At 35.7% G+C, this 19,751-nt stretch overlaps 2 protein-coding genes across 2 annotated transcripts in view; one reads left to right on the top strand and one right to left on the bottom strand.

The window, feature by feature from the left end:
- Positions 1 to 368: 368 nt before the first annotated feature.
- Positions 369 to 15,435, bottom strand: LOC112573240 (DNA repair and recombination protein RAD54-like). Its single transcript, XM_025253431.1, has 21 exons — positions 15,302 to 15,435; positions 14,139 to 14,237; positions 13,526 to 13,636; positions 12,450 to 12,510; positions 11,952 to 12,090; positions 11,419 to 11,488; positions 10,535 to 10,612; positions 10,171 to 10,218; positions 9,279 to 9,347; positions 8,460 to 8,553; positions 7,686 to 7,810; positions 7,349 to 7,499; positions 5,813 to 5,919; positions 4,767 to 4,839; positions 4,391 to 4,546; positions 4,131 to 4,241; positions 3,818 to 3,941; positions 2,994 to 3,072; positions 1,940 to 2,119; positions 1,460 to 1,623; positions 369 to 1,087 (listed from the first exon to the last, which is right to left on the bottom strand). The coding sequence occupies exons 1-21, from the start codon at positions 15,302 to 15,304 to the stop codon at positions 886 to 888; spliced, it is 2,244 nt and encodes a 747-aa protein (XP_025109216.1). The 5' UTR covers positions 15,305 to 15,435; the 3' UTR covers positions 369 to 885.
- A 110-nt stretch (positions 15,436 to 15,545) lies between these two features.
- LOC112573676 (serine-rich adhesin for platelets-like) overlaps positions 15,546 to 19,751 on the top strand; it is a 36,687-nt gene continuing 32,481 nt past the window's right edge. Inside the window, exons 1-2 of the mRNA XM_025254246.1 lie at positions 15,546 to 15,689; positions 15,803 to 15,843. Of these exons, the coding sequence (XP_025110031.1) occupies positions 15,579 to 15,689; positions 15,803 to 15,843 (152 nt within the window). The 5' untranslated portion in view covers positions 15,546 to 15,578. The remainder of the gene's footprint in view (positions 15,690 to 15,802; positions 15,844 to 19,751) is intronic.

The raw sequence follows: 19,751 nt of genomic DNA, 5'->3' as shown, positions 1-19,751 counted from the left end.
TGTATTGTTAAAATTGTATAATCAGTTTTACATGTAAAAGTGTAGACACTTATGAAGATGAGTATATGAATTTTATTGGCTATTGTTGAAATAGATTTATTTGACGCTAACAATGCTTGTATCACTGAAATATAAGTTTAAGCAACCAAAAACCTAATCTGTACTGCAAGAAAAAGTTGAGAAATTAAAAAAAAGGGGGGGGGGGGTAAACAATGTTGACGACCTAGGATTGGTATGTCAGGGCTAACGAGGATGAAAATTCTGATGTTAAAAAGTTAACTCCAAAAAAAGAATAAGTTGTTCAATAATAACTTGAGGATTATGATGAATATATGTATTATAAATGATTTCAAATACACTCTGCAAGACCTGGTTAGGAGGAACATCTTAAATTTATTGCACACTAGTATTTCCTATTAATTCACATAGTATGCACTGCTTTAACAATCCCTGCTGCAACAATTCTAAATGTATACTCTGAGAAAATTTAAATGCTGTTGACTTTATTAAAAAGAGACTTGAACACACAATAAGATTATGACTATTTGCTATAAATGCTGAGCCACAGAAGAAAAAAAACCAGGTGATAGCTGTAATGGAAAGGATCCATAAAACCACTATGATGCAAGAGAGGAAAAAAGATGGCGAGTGCGGGGTCAGGATTGCATTTTCATGTTGTTATGGTGAAAGAGTCCAGCTCAAGTCCACAAAATTAGCAATCCTCATAACATGAAAGTTTCATGCCAAATTCCAGCATTTTTCTGCCTGGTACAGCAGCCAGATGTATTTGACTGTTGTCCCCAGTAGATGCATCCACACTTATGTCAATCTAGAATCCACTGGATTTAATTATTAAATAACAATTGAACATTTTCATAATTATGCTCATGCAGTCTTTCTCTGCTCTTCATGTGACCAGTGATGAAACACAAATGATACTGAAGAGGTCCACACAGTCTTCAAAGCAGTGTCTGATAGACCTTTCTTATCAGCACAGTGGTGCCACTGTGACAGGTCAGAATTGCAGTCTGTTCCTTCTGGTGGTCCTCGAACTTGGATGTTGTTAATACATCGCTTGCATTTGAACCTTAACAAGAGAGAAAAGAATCTTGGTGTAACTAACCAAAAATAAAAATCCCAAAAATGTTCATAGATATATTAAGCTGTACCAATGATTTCTTGACCTACAATTTCTTAGAGCACTTTACTGATGTTTTCACTACTGTTAGCCAATTTAAAATAGAGTACTTATTAGTTACAATGCTGGCGAAATAGTTCCATGACTTTCTTTGACAGAGATAAATGATGGAATGTTTGCTCTGAATTTAAAAAAGAAATTGAAGCTTGGGAGCTGGTCTCTTTTACACATACTGATCATATTGGCAATTTTTAAATACTCCCCCCCCCCCATAAAAATGATTCACCTAGCTTTTTGAATCCAGCAAGCTGTAGTACTTACTTGTCATGAGTGTCACTCAGTGTTTCTTCATTTAATGTGAAAAGGTCACGAAGATCACCCAGTGAAAAATGTCGTTCAACATCTTCCTCCTTATCAACAACACAGCTGCTCAAAGCCTTTTTATGTGCCTGCCGCTGGAAAATCTTCTCTTCTATGGTTCCAGTCTGTAGAAAAGAAAATTGGCTCTTACTTTTTTCCCCTATGAAATGCTTTCCCTCCTACCTTGTCAATATTGCTACAGTGGGTGATGTTGGCTATTACCACAAATGTCTTTACACCATCCAGTGGAGATATTTGAGATTTGTTTTCATGTTAAATAGTATTCCTCCACAGTGCAAGTTTTCTGGATTAGAAGCAATCATGCTTCATTATCTAGACCCTGAACTCCCTTTATGCTCTCAAACTATCAGCATTTTTACTAGAAGAAACTAGTTTACCTATCTCCCTCTGATCTAAGCTCCCTCATTAAAATCAACTTACTGCAATTAGTCTATAAATAAAGCACTGTTTCTTTTGCCCATCACGCCAGCATCTTGCCATGGCTTGCTCATCATTGGCTGGATTCCAGTCAGGATCAAACATAACAAGACGATTGGCCCCTATCAAGTTCAGACCACAACCACCTGCTTTGCTGCTGAGCATGAAGATGAACTCAGGACTCTAAATGAACAAATAAAAAACCGACCATGCTTTAGAGTATAACGATAACAGCCTAGAGAGAGAAGAACTCAAAAAGAAAAGGTCTTAAATATAAGCTTGCACTGAACTTAAATAACTCTCTCAACCCACCTATTAGTATAGAACTATGGCACACTGTATGGTTTTAACTGTAAAGATGGTGTCAAACCATTGAAATCCTAAATTTAAATAAAAATTTCAAAGGAGAAAATGAGAACAAAACTGACCCCACCAAAAAAATTATTACAACTTCAAGACAATTCTCATAATGCAAGAAAGGGGTTAATTATACAAATGATAGTTAAGATGTGATCTTCATTTTAAAACGGTAACACAACTTCATAAGCCAATTGTTAACATTAATATAGGGTAATAGAACAAAAATGAAATTAACTTCTTTACATTATGAACACTATAGATATAAAGTCAAAAATGGTAATATAAATATGACCATAAGCATGCATAACTTGTGTCTGTGATTCACTTTGTGTATGAGTGTATGTTGCAGAAGTGAGAATGTCTGTTATATGTGAAGTGGGTGCATGGTTGTTGATGGTTTAGTAAATGTATGATTTGGTAAAGTGTTGAACAAATCTTTGGAAAGGCACTATTCAAATCCTCATTATTATCATTATAATATGAACAGTGCAACGTAAGGAATCTTGCAACCAGTACAGAACACCATCACCACAAACAGGTCTCCTGAACCCTAAAAGCAATAACAACTCGAAGAGGGTACCATTAACAGTAATCAATACCGCAGTATTAAGAAACAGTGACCCTTAAATATACTGATTAATATTACTCATGAACCTCAAGCAATTTACAATATGAAATAAAAATATTTAAAACTCACAGATGGATCATTGAATCGGTCAACAATCTTTGCCCTTTTCTTGATTGACATGGATCCATCCAAACGAACAAACTGGTAACTAAAACAAAACAAAAACAATACTGTACAACTAATCTGTTATATAAAAGTGACATGAATAAGTAGTTTGAAAAGTGTACCAATTCTTAGCATTGCATTCCAGAAAAAAATACACTTCTGTAATGGATCAATATTAATTTCCTGTCACCAAAACAACATATGGCCACATGATTTTTGGTTATTGTGCAGTGAAACAATGCAACTCTCTCCCTTTCCATATCTGCCACCTATCCACTATTGAAACCTTTAAATGTGATCTTAAAACGCACCTCTTACGTAAACATTACTCCTAACAACTTTCCCATAATGCTAGTCCTTTTTCACACTCTTCATTTTGCAATATCATGTTACTCTCAGCTCTCATTTGATCTTGTTATTTGGTTCCTCTTTGTGATTTCTGTATTTGATTTTATTCTTCGTTTAGTATGGTTGTTCATTCTTTTATAGTTCATATGTTATTTATTTGTTTTCCTGTCCCTCGTATGCTATAATTGCCCTTGTGGATGAATAAAGTTGTATTGAATTGAATTGAATTGAATATGCTGTCCATGTTTCGTTCTTGTTCTTAAGCGCTAAGAGCATGCTCCTTAGGAGTGTGTGTATGTGCTTTACAAATTTTGCATTTACTATTATTATATTAAATCTGCAGCAAGTTATAAGCTTTAATACATAACCTTTAAAGGAATAAACATAAACACACCATAAACTTTAAAGGAATTAGTCAATACATGATTTTAGGGACTCACCTGCGCTGACGGCACAGCTTTTCAAATAAGTCTAGGGTCTGTGTGTAGTTAGATACTAGAACAACTTTGTCATTGCTTGTGGCTTTAATGACTGCAAGCAGTGTATCTAGAACCACCACTTTGCCTGCATGAAAATAAAAACTTCTTACACATACAAAATTAAAGAGACAGAAGTCAACAAAAGCCGCAGTTTGTAATTTTAGTTAACCTCAATGCTGAAACAATATACTGCTTCCAGAATCAGAAAACTCTAGTCTAAGAATATTTTATCAGTGCAATATTAAGAAAAAAACCAACAAACAAACCCGCTCACCTGACAGCTCAGGCCTGACCACCTTAGTGCTGTAATCTGCTGGGAAAATATCAAGGCCATTTTCAAACCCTTCTGCACGCTCCACACATTTGTCATAGATCAAGTCTGGATCTGAAAGGGATTGTTCTTCTGTATTTGTCCATAACCTACTAATACCTTTATATTACGATACGAGAGAAGACTGCGGGAATGTAACTACCCTACTCCCCCACTTCATTAAAGTATATTCAGATTTAGTTTAAGTAAGCCTTAAACCTTACGATTGCAGAGCTTCTTTAACTGTGTGATGGCAGAAAGTGTGCTCACAGACACTTTTCCATCTGTCTCCATCTCACATTTGGCAGCCTGTGACTTAACAAAGGACTTATAAAGAGCCATTTGCAAAGAAGTCAGTCTGCAGCAGACCACTTGCTCCACTGAAAAAAATATCAATAAATAATACAAATTTAAAATGTAGAAGCTTTACTGCTTTTTCAGCGATAGTTTAGTAGATACAGCCAAAAGATATTTATAATCCATGGAATATCATTTACCTGAACTTAATAATACAAATTCTCTTGTTAGTACATGTTCAGGTATTGACAAAATTGGTGAAGCTTTCCTTACTATTTGTTGATCACAGAAAGGCAGACATACCTTTAACTGGAAGATACTTTACAAGGAGTGCCTGAGTACGACGAATGATGCAGCGGTTCACCACTCCTGCAAGCTGCAAAATGTTTTTCAATGTTATAGTAGTGTGGGTACGTTTAATATAAATTTTAAATAATTATGTCTTTTCATTTTTACAGAGAAGAAAGTGTTATCCCAGAAGGCAATTAGAAGTTTGATATGAAAGTACAAAACGATACCATAACCTATCCATATCCACCAAACTCATGCATTCATGTTTCAGACAGCTGCATTCATTTCCACACAGTAACATTCAGTAGTTGGACAGCCGAAACAACAAAGAACAGCCTCAGTCTGTTGGTCCTGCATGCAGGTACACAGAATCGGTGGCCCAATGGGAGTTGGAAAAATTGTTATTACAAGGATTTCAGACACTTTTCATATTTCAGACAAAAGTGTCTGCCTGCTATACACAGCCTGAAGAGCATTCTGGGCTGTCCCAATGACTTTGGAGCAGGTGGATACAACATGATGTAAGCTGCTCTTGTTCTTCACCTATAAACTGTTGTAAAAACAAATAAAGGAGGCAGCATGCTCTCAATGTGCGATCTATAAATTAGATGAATATCCCTGGGAGACAGAGAAAGACTTCAGCTTCTGAAGAAGAAAGAGGTGCTGCTAAGCCTTCTCCATGACTGGTTGAAATCCTATTAAAGATGGCGCCCAGGTATTAAAAAGCAGGGACAATTTCTACTTCCTTATTGTAGATGACACTTATGGGACTTGGTGAAGAATTCCAAGGAAATCAAACACAATTCCTTTGGTCTTACTCATTAAGTTAAAGAAATTGTCATAGCACTAGACAATAAATTCATCTAAAGCTACATCATGGATATCTACTGGCCTGCTAATAAAAAACGGTGCAATGTCATCAGAGAAAACTCACACACGTCTCTCTAGATATAAATATATACACATACACACAATGCTTCAGAGATGGAATAATAAAAAAACTTTACAAATTACCCCATAATATCTATTTAAATGTTTACAAAATCTACACAACGCACCTCTTGAAGTTTTTCTTCTCCTTTCTTGTGCTCGTCATCTGAAGCATCTGCATCCCGTCCACGCAGAATTGGTGTTTCAAATCGACGTTTGAATTCTTGAGCAGTACCTAAAGGCATGAACACATGCAAAGATGCACACACACATGCACACACAAAACAGTCATTATTTAGGATGAAATATTTACTTGGAAAGCTTGATACCTGGAAAAACAGTTCTTCACATCAGAAGCTGCTGATATGAAGTAAGGTAAAATGCTAACTCAGGGAAAAATGGGAAACCGAGAGCTAGCATCTTGTCTTTGAAGTTTTGAAGCAGCATGCAGTCCTCACAAAAATTGCTTTTATGATACTTTATCCTAGATCTAGCATCTTGCCACTGCTTTAAAACTACAGCCCAAAACGTAAAGCTGCATATGTTGTACCTGGACACCACTTTATAGTTACAGTGACAAGAAGCCTGCTCTTCAATTTCCCACATTGCTCCATGGCAACATTTATCCTGGTTTCATAACAACAGCCTTTATGTCGACTCTTCTTGAGCTCTGTTCCCTATCACATAATATCAAGTGATGGATATAGTGCTCTTTACAAGCAATGGTATTATAGGACCTCACTGTCTCCTGTGAATGTCAAAATAAAAACAATAGAGACCAAAAAAGTGACCAGAACAAGTCATGTTTCAGGGCACAAGAAAGACTAGCACCTTCACCAAAGCCCTCAATATGTATATACTCAGAAGAATATTTTATGAAATATTTTGCAGTTTTAGGGTTGTTTATTTTTATTTTATATTTCCTGCTGCTTTAGATTCTGGATCTATTTGAGAACAAGCGCAGACTTCTCTGATCTATTGTCTACAATCCTGCCACATCCATTTTTTTACTGCCACTGTGTTGATGTGACTTTCATGACAGTAATATGTGCGCCTATGTTTGTTGATGCCACCACCTCTTCCCACTGATAATACAACTACAAATCCTTTTGTTTTGAGACCATTACAGGTAGTCCTCGACTTACGACGTTGATCCGTTCTTACACGTAAACCGAATTTCGACGTAAGTTGGATCATACATTCATACAATACTGTATCATAATAACAGTACAGTACTGCACACACTTAGCCTATCCAAACACCTATCCTAACAGATTAACCTACATAATTATCAATAAACATAAGTACAGTAAAATATTGTGCCGCACTTGGAATGAGGCGCACGTACAGTTTGACTTACGACGCTAAACCTCGTGAGTCGATATGAGTGTCGTATAAAGTGTCGTAACCACGAAACGACGTAACTCGAGACCGTCGTAACCCGAGGACTACCTGTATTATTCTTATGTCTGTGTGTTTATATTTTTTCTCTATAAGGTACTTTGAGCTAGCCTTTGATGGCAGGATAATGCGCTATAAAAATTCACTTAATTATATATCAATGTTTATCAAAACAACTCATCACACAATATAAGACACATAAAGACAGAAAGAGAAAAACTGAAGGATGTACTAGGAAGAGAACAAAAATGAAGGAACATTACCAAGCATGCCTCTGTTGACAAAATGGATCAGACTGAAGTATTCCAGAAGATCATTTTGAATAGGTGTACCAGACAGCAGAATGCGTCGTTCAGCATTAAGGTTGGCTAAAGCCTGGTATGTCTGATTTTCTGAATTCTTTAGTCTATGACCCTGGAAAAAGGTGGGGGGAAACAAAAGACAGTAATAAAGCTAAAGTAATCTCAAACTATTAGAAGAATTTGTTCTCTTTCTACAATTCACTTCATATATATATTGTATTCAAATACCTGTTTAATGAATACTTTCAAACAAAAATGTTTTTGAGTCAAAATTGAAAAAAACAGCACAACAGAATACCTCATCACAAATTACAAGTCCCACAGAACCTTTGTGAAGAACAGAAGCATGTAGACGAAATGTTTCATATGAAATGATAAGAACTGGGTTAAGAACTCTGCGACCATTCTGTTGCATAAAGTGAGCTGAAAAATAAAATAAAACGATGATTATTATCATCACAATTACTCCATGGTTACTCTATTTCTTTTCAAGTATGGCATTCTTCTAATCATTACTCACTGATCAAGAAGATAGGTAATACATATTTCACAAACCACTTACTTTACTATAAACAAATTTTAAATGCCAACTATTGATTAATGAAAACAAAAAATCAAACAAAAAACAAACAAGAAGTTTGAGCTTATGCAATCATGTGATTCAAATTTTGAAACAAAAGATCCTGCAGTTGCAGGAAGATGGAAGAATGTACAACACAAATCTTTCCCTGAATTTATGCAGCAGATATTTCACTTTTAAAAAACAAAATGCCGCTCTGAACTTTCTAACATTGTTTTCAAGTACTTTCTACAAATTACTAAATTTGTAAACTAAGGAGCAGATGTCCGCTGCGACAAAGTACAGTACCCCAATGTTTATCCCAGAGATAAACATGTTACTCAAAACAAAATGCATAAACTAAACAAAAATTTAGAAGGCAGACAAATATTAAATTGTAATTCCTGAAGGATAAATAAACTTAATACTTATGAGCATAGAATATATATTTATGAATGTATGAATGAATAAGAGTTATATACTTAATTATACTAAAGAAAATTTTTTTCTTACCAAGATCCCTGTCAATCTCGCTCTTTGTTCCAGAGTCAATGGCAAGGGCATTTATTCTGTTTCCCAACCACTTGTTAAGTTCATTGTACCAATTCTGTGGGTTTTTCATGACCAACAATACATTTTAAAACACTTTAACATATATTTAATAATGGGAAAATGACTGGTTTACTGAGCAAAGAATGTTACTCATGAGATGCAAGCACATTACAAATCACAACTATACTTTGTGAAAAGGCACAAAAGAGCAAGATGATTTCACTTGTTATTTTTTTCTTCCATTATATTAAAAGCCAGAAATAGTTCAAGTGTGCTTTTCCCAAAGAAACACAATTAAAAACAAAATAAACCAATGGCAATGTTATGTTCTGTTAGCCTGTCAGCATCTGAGAGTTAAAATATTCATGGTTCAAAGCTTTCTGAACATCCGAGAGACTCAGCTTTATGACTAAACATGTTTGTATGAACTGCAATAAGTTTGTCAAACACAGGCTAGGCTTTAATTTTTCCTCATGACAGCTTAATTGCGAACAATTTAATTTGCTCACTGCATACATAAATAAGCAAATTATTTCACTATACAGTATACCATCATTCTTTCCTCACAATGCATAATTTTAAACTATAACATTAAAAACATAAAAGTTTATTACCTTGTCAGTTATAGTTTGAAATTATACGGCTTACATCTCCAGTTAATTTTAATAATAGATTTCAAAACAAGTATACATACAGAATATGACTATGATAACAGTATTCTAGTATTCATAAAATCAGTTTATGAGGTGTTAGATAAGGACGTTACAAAAATAAAATTACCTTCACAAGACTGCTAGGAGCAACAATGATAACTTTTGTGACAGTAGAACAGCAATCTGGACTTTGTCGCTTAAGAATAAAATGTAAAAAATTATCTGTAACCTTACAGATTACAGCTATCATAGACTACTGACCATTTCTTCTTTAATAAGAAAAAAATTACACAATGGATTACACCCACCATGAAATGAAAGAACAGGGAAAATAAAAAGACAGAAAAACAAAAGAGTACAGCAAAAAACAAAACAAAACAAAAAACCAACCACACATGAATAAGGTAAATGCAAGACAACAACAGTAATGGGGGAAAAAAACAAAAGGGGAAAATCTGTCTTTAAAAACTTGACCACAAATAATCATATCTTCTTAATCTACAAGAAATAGTCATTAAAATTTTAATTTCAACATTTCAGTGCTGAAAGTTTTAGTAAAAAGTTTGGCATAACGCACAAATTTCTGTTATACAATAATACAACACAACTTTACTGGTCCCCAGGGGCAATTCAAAATAGTGCTCCTACTAGCAATAATACACTACACTAGTGCCCTCAACAATAATAAATGTTCATTACAATTTTATGTTAAACATTTCAGTTTAAGGTGAAAATTTTACTTTAATGTTTAGGCATAAAGCTAACATTTCTGTTGGTACATTTCACTAACATTTCTAAATGATTCTATTTACAAGAGCAAATACATTTGAAGATGAAAAACGGATCAAAAATTTACAATAAACAGTTCTTGATTACAGATCTTTAGTAAGCTTCACTATTCTCTTTCTGAATACCAATCTCTCTTTGCAGTCTCTACTGCTTTTAAGACACATTTACCATTGTAAACACACAAAATCACCATTGCCTACACACAATCAAGCAAAGTTAAAATTCCCTACCAACAAAGTCCAGATAAGAGTGACACACTGCAAAGTTTTCCCAAGACCCTGTAATAAACAAATGCATTCAGAAAATTACCTGTCTGCAAAGTTTGAATAGAATTGTGTGATCCTCGTACAATGGATATGAAATTTGCATTAAAAACACAACACGATAAGTAAGCAAATATTTTAAATCTCACCTAAATATAAATTTAAGAAAAAGTGTAGTAACCAATTCAATATTTCGAACACTGCTGTGTCTCTCTCACCACTATCTCAAGTCTGCACATACTAGCACATGCTCTTTCTCACACACACACACACATGCGTGTGCGCAGTCTTACCCCCCTCCCTTATAGTCTTTATGCAAGCAGTGTATTACCATCTCATCAGCCATAATACATCCATGGTTGTTCTCTATTTGCTTTCCAGTGACACAATCATACATAAACTTCACACCCTGAAACAATCATATTCAATATTTGATGAACATAGACAAATCTGATTATGATAATGTTAGTGTGACTGGAACAGAATATCTTTTACGTTAACAAACTCTGACCTTACAATATGATTACTCTGGATATGTGCTGAAAGGTGATGCCACAAATACAAGAACAGGACTCTACACCATGACTACAAATAGCAAATAAAAAGGCAGTACCCCAAGATCCCACATGAAGGCATACATGGACCAATCTTTCCCCCAACCGCCGCCACTCACCACACACATACAGGTAGTCCTCGGGTTACGACGGTCTCGAGTTACGTCGTTTCGTGGTTACGACTCTCATTCCGACTTACGAGGTCAGTTCATCAAAGAAAAGGAAGGCCATCACCATGGAGGTGAAAGTGGATATCATAAGGCAATCTGAGAAGGGGGAAACAGCAACATAAATCTGCAGGTCATTATGACTTAGTCGTTCGACTGTCACTACGATTATCAAGGATAACGATCGCATCCTTGAACACGTGACAGGATCTGCTCCTATGACAGCGACAGTGATAACAAAGCTTACTGTACTGCACAATACTTTACTGTACTTATGTTTATTGATAATTATGAAGGGTACTGTGTTAGGATAGGTGTTTGGATAGGCTAAATGTTTGTAGTACTGTACTGTTATTATGGTTCAGTACTGTATGAACGTATGATCCGACTTACGTCGAAATTCGGTTTACGACGCCGCGTTAAGAACGGATCCCCGTCGTAAGTCGAGGACTACCTGTATATGAATGCATGCACTGTAACTAATGATTATTCACCTCTCTCTGATGAGGTCTCAGCACTTTAGTGAGGAGTGGATCTACAACCACATGAACTGGCAGTTTGTTCCTGTGATGACAAAAGCATAGCAAACAACTTCATTTGCTGTTTCTGTATTATGCTGACTTTATGCAAGCTTTTGGACTTAACTCTTTACACTTGATTTAATATGAGTAGCAGAGAGGGGAGGGAACCCATCTCTACTTGGCAGCTATGGGAGAAACACTGATAAGTAGAAAATTCAGCAATTTAACACACTACATCTAGGGAAATTGATAAAAGCCACTGTTACAACCATGGTCAGTGAGGTTAAATTGTGGTCACAATACTGGATTACCACATTAGAAATGCCAGAAGACTTGCTTAAAAGAAAAGAAATTTTGGTTAGGAGATGAAATGAAAATTGCTAGCTTTACCAGAATAAAACTTGCTAATAAAAAAAAGATAAAATAAAGACAAAAATAATACTATTGACAATAAAACCTCAAAGGTTGTTTTAATGATAGTTAAAAAGATAATCGCTAGCACTCACTGGTCTACTTTCATCAACTCATGAGCGCTGAGGATTGGAGGGGCATATAAAACAAGAGCATTCTCCTCATCTGGATCATGAAGAGGCTGCCTGGTGCCTTGCCTACGCAGGCCAAGGGCTCGATTAAACAAACCATTTCCTGCTCAAAATATTATACTTTGTAAAGCTCTTGGAAGTATTAACAACATTTTGGTGCTAGCTATCTAAATTAGATCACCACTTTTTCCTTAATCAATGCCATAATAGCACTCTATATGCATTCATACACATCCATGACAAATTATAATGAACTAGAAGTAGTCACACTTTTCTATGGCAGAAGGGTGGTGGTGCTTGTTTCCATGCTTCTCAGTTTGAGCCTTTTTAGTTGCCTGTGACTGAGTCTTAATCAAATCCTTTAACCATATGACTAGGTAAACCCTCCAACAAATCAGCATTTTTTCCCTTTCAAAATGATTTGAACATTTGAAGAAAATGTTATAATGGTGCACAGCTTACCTTGGTAGTTAGGAATAGGTATTTTAAATGGTTTTGACAGAATCTTCTTTATCAAAGCCTCCTGTGAACAGAAGTATGTTGTATACTTTGAGAATTTGATGCACATACAGACAAAGCAGAATTACAAAGGGAATTTAAGAGTACAAATACGGGAACTGAGTGCACGAAGTCTTCCATACTGATGTCATCTTCACATAAAATAAAATGCAAAACTATTTATTTCCTTCTTAAACAAATGTTAATTTTTTTTTTTGTTCTGTGCCATACTGGTATAGCATTCTTTAACAAAATGACTACTACCTACAAACACCAGTTTTTGTAACCATGCTTGTAGAAATTTGTGTGAATTCTATAATTTTTAGGCAGACTTGCATATTTTATAGGTGTATGGCATGCTTCAGTGGCTTGTTTTCATTGTAATGTGACTGAAAAATGTTTCATCATAAAAATATGCTTAGATTTCTAGACACAATAGGTAATAGTAATTGGTACTTATAAGTACAGTGTGATGGATGTGCTTGTTAGATCACAAGGTGACTGCATGATTTGCAACTCTTTAGCAGACTGTTAATTTCATGAAGAGAAGTAGCTTCAGTAAGTAAGTAATGTAATGTGAGCAGACGTTTCAAGAGCGAAAGCGGGACGCGTGCTGATCATGGTGTCGTTACTGACAAACAGCACCAAAAAAAGCGAAAAGCCAAAATGCAAAAGGAAACAATTTGAAAATGTTAATCAGAAAGCAATAGGCAAAAGCCAAAGCTAAAGGCACAAATGTGAATCAATGCGCTGTAACAAGATTTTTAAATATACGCAGGATATTGATCAACTTTTCAGATGAAAGTGGGATATTGGGTGCCCTACCATGACATTCAGAAGGTGGGATACACGGTCAAAGGTGGGACTGTCTCGCCTAAATCAGTCACCTTACCTTACATTCAACATTGTTACTGTTTATCGGTTTCCTTCTGTCACCCCTGCCCACTCACTGTCTGATGTGGCAAATGAGATGTATAACACTGGTAACCTTTTAGAAGGATTTGAACATTTTTGTTTTTATCTTTAAGTAAAATACTTACATGAGAAAAACTGTCAAAACTAGCTGATACATTGGTGAGCACAGTCAGGGGCTGGCGATATGGTGACAAGTGTTGTTGTGGGCTGTAAGCATCTTTCTGATTTCTTCTTTTCTGGAACAGATCAGTGGATAAAGATTGATCTTAAATGTCTCAGGTTTAGTTGTAATATCTGTAAATTAGTACTTCAGTGGCATCCATAATAACATGACATTATCATATCCTGGCTCTGGCTATTAGTTGTCATTATATGACCTTTGGTCACCTCCAATTTTGAGTAGCAAAAATTTTCCTTTAATCTTGCTAAGAGTAACAATTCCCATTTTTTGTTTTTCCTTTTTTGTCTATAAGTTTTGTTATATATATATCATTTCAATCAGTCTAAAATCTTCACATTTCTTTACACTAAGGTATGGTCTTTTGATAATTGGCACATCAATACTTTTGAAACAAGATGAATGCTGAAGAATATATAATGTAACTGGCAAATCAATATTTTCATGCTTTAGAAAAAATACAATGGTAAATTTTAATGTCTTTGGAGTGAATCTAATAATATAAACAAAATATATCCTTAAATTTAATTATACATGGTGTGCTTTAAAAAATGTTTCACCTGATGTTGTGGATAACAGTCCTCATCATGATCAGATTTTCTTTTTATTTGTTGTTGATTACCAATAGTCAATCGCTGGCTTGGTGCTTGACTTCGACGCTGAAATTTAAAATACAATCATTTTAAAAAGTACTATCATAAAAATCACGTGAATAGACAATGCTGGTGTGTGAATGCAAGACTACATGCTGCATGCATATCCATGCTTGTTGCCAAATTTTATTCTCAAAATGTTGAAATAAAGTTACAAGCAAGTAACCATGCATATACAATATCTGCCACATACAGGTGTATACGTTAAAAGCACATACACAGTGATATATACTTTCACCTCACACCTTTATACCAGAATTACCTCACACCTATCAATAATAACACCTGATTTATATAGCACATACACTCGATATAATGCAAAGAAAAAGTGTAGTACTTCTACTGTATACATATATTTTCTGTATATACTATCAGTTCTTTAAAAATTAGTGATCTGAAAATGCAGATAACCTATCTGATATTAATAATTGTCATGATAGTTATGTGTGAGAAAGGCATTTCGAGACCCAAAACAAATCCCCTTCCCAAATTGTTTTATTATAGTTATGTCTAAAGCTATATATGGATATATGTATATATGTTTTTCCTGCAATATTGCCTGTATTTGGTGTGTGTTCTGATTCCGGGCCGACCCCACCTTTCAAGCGCTTCGAGCGGGTGAAAGACTGTTGCTTAGTAATTAATGGAAAGTGAGTGAAAACTGCCTGGCTCCCCATCCCCACAACCAACGCACACGTACATATAAATACTTTATTTATCAAGCCACACCACGCATTACTTTCTCTCGTCTGAGTGGGCGGCCCTCGTCTCTTACGCAAGTGGAAACATCCATGTGATCAGTGACGTAGGCGACAGAGCGATCGCGACATCTTCCACAGCCTACTTCTGCCGCGTTCTGCTACCCAACCCACCGAGGCGAGATAGTTATAAATCAACCGATCTTCGTCACGATGATTCTTGTATCGAGACTAATCTACATGTTGCAGACGTTTTACTGAATAATACTAATTAATATTCAGACCGACAGGTGTTTTCTTTGTGGTTAATCACTCGCAGAACTTCGAGTTAGAAAGGAACTATTTCTCCAACTTACACAGTGAAATACTTACCATGATAGTATGTAAGTTATAGTTGTCATTAAAGCTGACATAAATTAATAAACGTCAAGAGCCGGAAAAAGTGAAAGTGAATGTGGAACACTCATTGGGTTTCGAAGAAGGCCGCCGACAACGAGGTTTCCTCAAGTAAGAAGAATTGACCAATCCTTGATATTTACCTTCTCACGTGGTTTTACTGGCTTTCCTCGAGATTTCCGACGCTGCAAGTGGGTCACAGGGTGAACATGGACGGTTTAGACTGAAAGAGGACAGTCTTGTTGTATGTTCGATGTCTGATGGATGGAAAGACCCCGAGAAGAAGGTTATGGAGTTGGAATTAAAGCTACATAGTCCAGTGGGAGGTGAATCGATCACATACACATGGCCTGTGTCGGGATCGGTAAGTATCCGTGTCTGTGTTGATATGTAGCCGATTATCTCCTTCTGTTGACTGTAATACCACATGCCATCTTCACTTCGATTTCTGTTACAATCATAAATGGATTTTTTCAGGATGGAAAAGAGGGGGCAGCAGAAGTAATCGACACCATTCGGTGAGTTTTTATACGTTTTCTTGTGTGTCATCGCTTAAAATTTATTCCTATTTACTGATCGGAAAAGCCTATGCCACGCGAGTTCACGACGCCATCGTTTTTTTTTTCCCGATCGGTCAAAGGGTCGCATTCATAATAATAGTAACACAATGTGTGGAATTTTGCAGCGTAAGCCAGTGCATTAGTATTTTTGATAATGCATTTGTTTTGAGCGAAGAAACTTGTGAAAAATAGCTTATAATATGATGCAATTGTGTTTGACTTTGTGGAAAAACTGTCGACCCATTTTGCTTTGCTCAAAACGTTCGCAAACGCAGGCCTGCCCCGAGCGAGTGGAGCTGACTTAGCAGAAAGAGGCCTACATTAATAGTTTCGATATTTCTTTGCTGAATTACTCGAAAAGATACATAATTACTGTATCTCCTTGTAAATATTATATGTTTGAGTCATATTGATGAGTCAAACTTGCTGCCTTTGTATTAATGACTAACACTTGGTAACAGTGTGTAAGAGGAAAACAATCACAAAGAAATCCCGCGGTTTCCCCTCATTGTATTGGTATGCAGAACGACCTTGGCATATGGGGCGAAGCTCTTTCCCTAACAGAAGTTAAACGTTAACAAACTGACTTGTAATGTAAAACACATCCACAATTACAACAGACAACACAGTTTTATGAGGGTTATGCCTAGATGGTCGACATTTTTAATACTTGCAGGAGGTAGTCATTGCCAAACGACCTAGTGTCCGTTATGTGGTACAATTTCGAGATTCTCTTGGTATGATTTAAGATTCTCAACAAATTTACCTACCGTGGATTGATGGAATGTACATGGCTATATAAAAGCAAGCATAAACTATTAAACTTAACTCATTCATCACCCAAAGTTGTTCTGAAGAAGGAAGTGGCAAGTGACATGTCATTTTGCCCCACAACAAAAGTCATTTTGTCCCAACTATGTCCATTTTTTTCTTAAATTAAAAACTCAAATTGTCCCAAGCCCAAAAGACAACTCATGCTTTCTTCTTGCATGCTTTCTTCTCAAACGTTGCAGATGCAGGTAGTCATTTAGCTTGAAGCACATCATGCTACAAAAGTGCACCTACACCACCGTTGTCAGTTGTGAAAGCTGCTTTGAAAATATACTATTTCAATCCACATTATTATTCTATAGTATAGAATTTATTGTAAACCGCCACAGGCACAGAAGACTGGTTTTGGAGTGGTCTAGTTATTCTTTAATCGGAGGTTCGTTTGCAGCATTTGTGGTGGCGTGACGGCTACCCATGATCCCCATATGACTGTCAAAACAAAGTCTAGACTGTAGACTACATTGACAGCCAGCATCATACATTAACCAGTGCATATTAGAAATGCAATGCCAAATGAATTTACAAGATTCTTTGTACACAGTAAATAAATGTGATCGTAATTCCTAATGGTTTTTTTGTTTTTTTTTTTGAGCATATCATAAATATTAACATGCATTAAAACCTTTGCCTTAAAAATAAAATCTTCGTGACAGGTTTTCATACGCTATTTTAGAATGGATAGATCCCTAGATATTTTTTTAAGGAGAAAATAAAGATTGTTTGTCTAAATAGAACTTAAACCAATCATAAGCCTTAGTTTAAGTTAGGATCTGTTATTTATAACAATACTGAAGTAAACCAAAAAGGGGGGAGGGGTTAAAGTCAGGGGTCAGTTGTTTTGCAAGGGTGATGCCCAGTTCTCTCTCATTGCTTTACCATCTCTACAAAGCCAGGTACCCAGTCCAGAGGTGGGAGAAGAATACTATGCACCTAAGTTTGGACATGTTACACTGACCACTATTCTATCCACTATTTCTGTACCAAAGTTGATAAAAATAAATGTGTGATTTATATGGTGCATACTCGTGCTCGTTGCACTTGAGACAAGAATGAGATATGTACAACATAGGGAGGTTGGAAAGATAAAAAAAACAGTACTGATGACTGATAAAAAAAAATGACTAGTGAGTAGGGTAACAAGAACTGAGGTGGGTTTGAAGGTGGACTAGCATTGCACAGACTGTCGTTAGGAGTAATGCTCAAGGAAGAGGTGTGTTTTTCGCTCACATTTTAAGGATTCTCTAGCAGATATGGATATGTTAATCTCGTGATGATAAGTGCAGTGTTTGACATACAGTTAGTATGATCAGTGATCATTCAGATGTTTCAAGTAAGAAGAATAATGTGACTGTTGCATGTATTAACATGTTGTGGAGTTGGAGGAGGGACCACAAAAGACTATGCCGTCTAAGGAAACCATTTTGTTGATGCTTTATTACATCTTAATCTTTGGTACGTGCAGCCATGGACTATCAGTTTCCAATAAAATGGTGTTTATTTCATTAAGTCCATCTAATGTTGCCAACACAGTTAACTGCAAGAAAATTCTAATCATTTTGAAACATCCATATGGTTTAATTTTTGTGCCACTTGGTTTGGGGTGGATTTTTTTTCTCAGATGTCCAGTACTAACAAATGCATTTTTTTGCTTATTTGGGGTTTTTTGGTACTTCTCTTGACACCAAAGCTAACAGCATATTTCCATAAGCTGGCCACCTTGTCTCAGGTTGAATATTTTCAATGTTGCTTGTGTGTCTGATTCAGGAATTCCATTGTCGATTCATTTGATTGATTTTGCTCTCACTCTCATTTTTATTTCCCTGACTCTTTGTGGAAATTATTCACTTTTCTTGTAAATTTGGGTGCATGGAGAAAGGATACCATTCCCCTTTTCTCCCCATGTGGAATTAAAGTGTTTTTTGTTTTGACTCTCACTTACAAAAAACATGATAGCTTTCATGCATCAGTCTGAAATTGTCTTTTTCTGGTTTGTTAATCTGTTATTGAATGTCTTTTTTATTTTCAGAGACACATTATGATGTCATTTGTGTTTTGTATTCTTTGGTGGCTTCTTGACCTACTAGAGCCATTTCTGGCTTACATTTCACATCATTTATTAAATTTTTTTTCAACTGCTATATTTTTCCTTTTAATATAAACAACTAAGTTTTCCACAGAGAAATATAAAATACATTTAATATCTGCACTGTGAGTGTTCCATTAAACATGTTAAAACATAATTGGCATATTTTGAGAAAAGCCCAGTTAAAGCGCATGAAGGAAATTCTTATTTCGGATGTACAGCTATCTCATTATTTTAAAAAAATTGGATAGTGACTGGATCTAACTATATGCTGTACTCATTAGTATGATGCAAATAGGCAACAATTGAACATCTGCAGCCTTGTATTTCCTACTGCACCTCAAGTTCCTAGTTCTGAGTGCTTCAAATGATAACCCGCTGCGTCACCAGCTGTGTGTGGTTGTTGATTGTTAAAGATTAATGCAAGCACATATTTAAAAAAAAATTACAAGGATGAAGAAACAGTTCAATTCTAAAGAAACAGGATTTTTCGTTAGCATGTGTTCCTTTAAGGAAGTATTTTAATATTTTACTGATAATTCCTAGTTAAAATCACAACTAGAAAATCATTTGGGGCTTTTGCATTTGTCCTGTATAAAACAATTTGATGACTCAAAATGTGGAAAATCAAGATTTTTGGGTAAATCTACCTCTTGAGAAAGTACATGCATGAGTCAAGCGATGAAATTTCCTTGTCAAGTACAGTATCAGTTGTACACATTCCAGATATGCTTCATTAGTTGTGTATGGGCAGGTCATGTGAAGCTTAGCACAGCCTTTTAAATCTACTCAGTGAGAAATATTTACAAGTGTATCATTGTTCAATTTTTTTCACTACGTGTGAATATGCGAGCAGATACCATCAAAAGTCTATCTGAGTAGATCATGCTAGCAGTCGTTGTAGTGGAATTTTGGGGGGACGAGGGTGTAACAGTCTATACGATTCACATAC

The sequence above is a fragment of the Pomacea canaliculata genome, linkage group LG10 (assembly GCF_003073045.1).
Source record: "Pomacea canaliculata isolate SZHN2017 linkage group LG10, ASM307304v1, whole genome shotgun sequence".
In the NCBI taxonomy this organism is placed as follows: Eukaryota; Metazoa; Mollusca; class Gastropoda; order Architaenioglossa; family Ampullariidae; genus Pomacea; species Pomacea canaliculata.
This window is presented reverse-complemented; position numbering and strand designations above follow the sequence as displayed.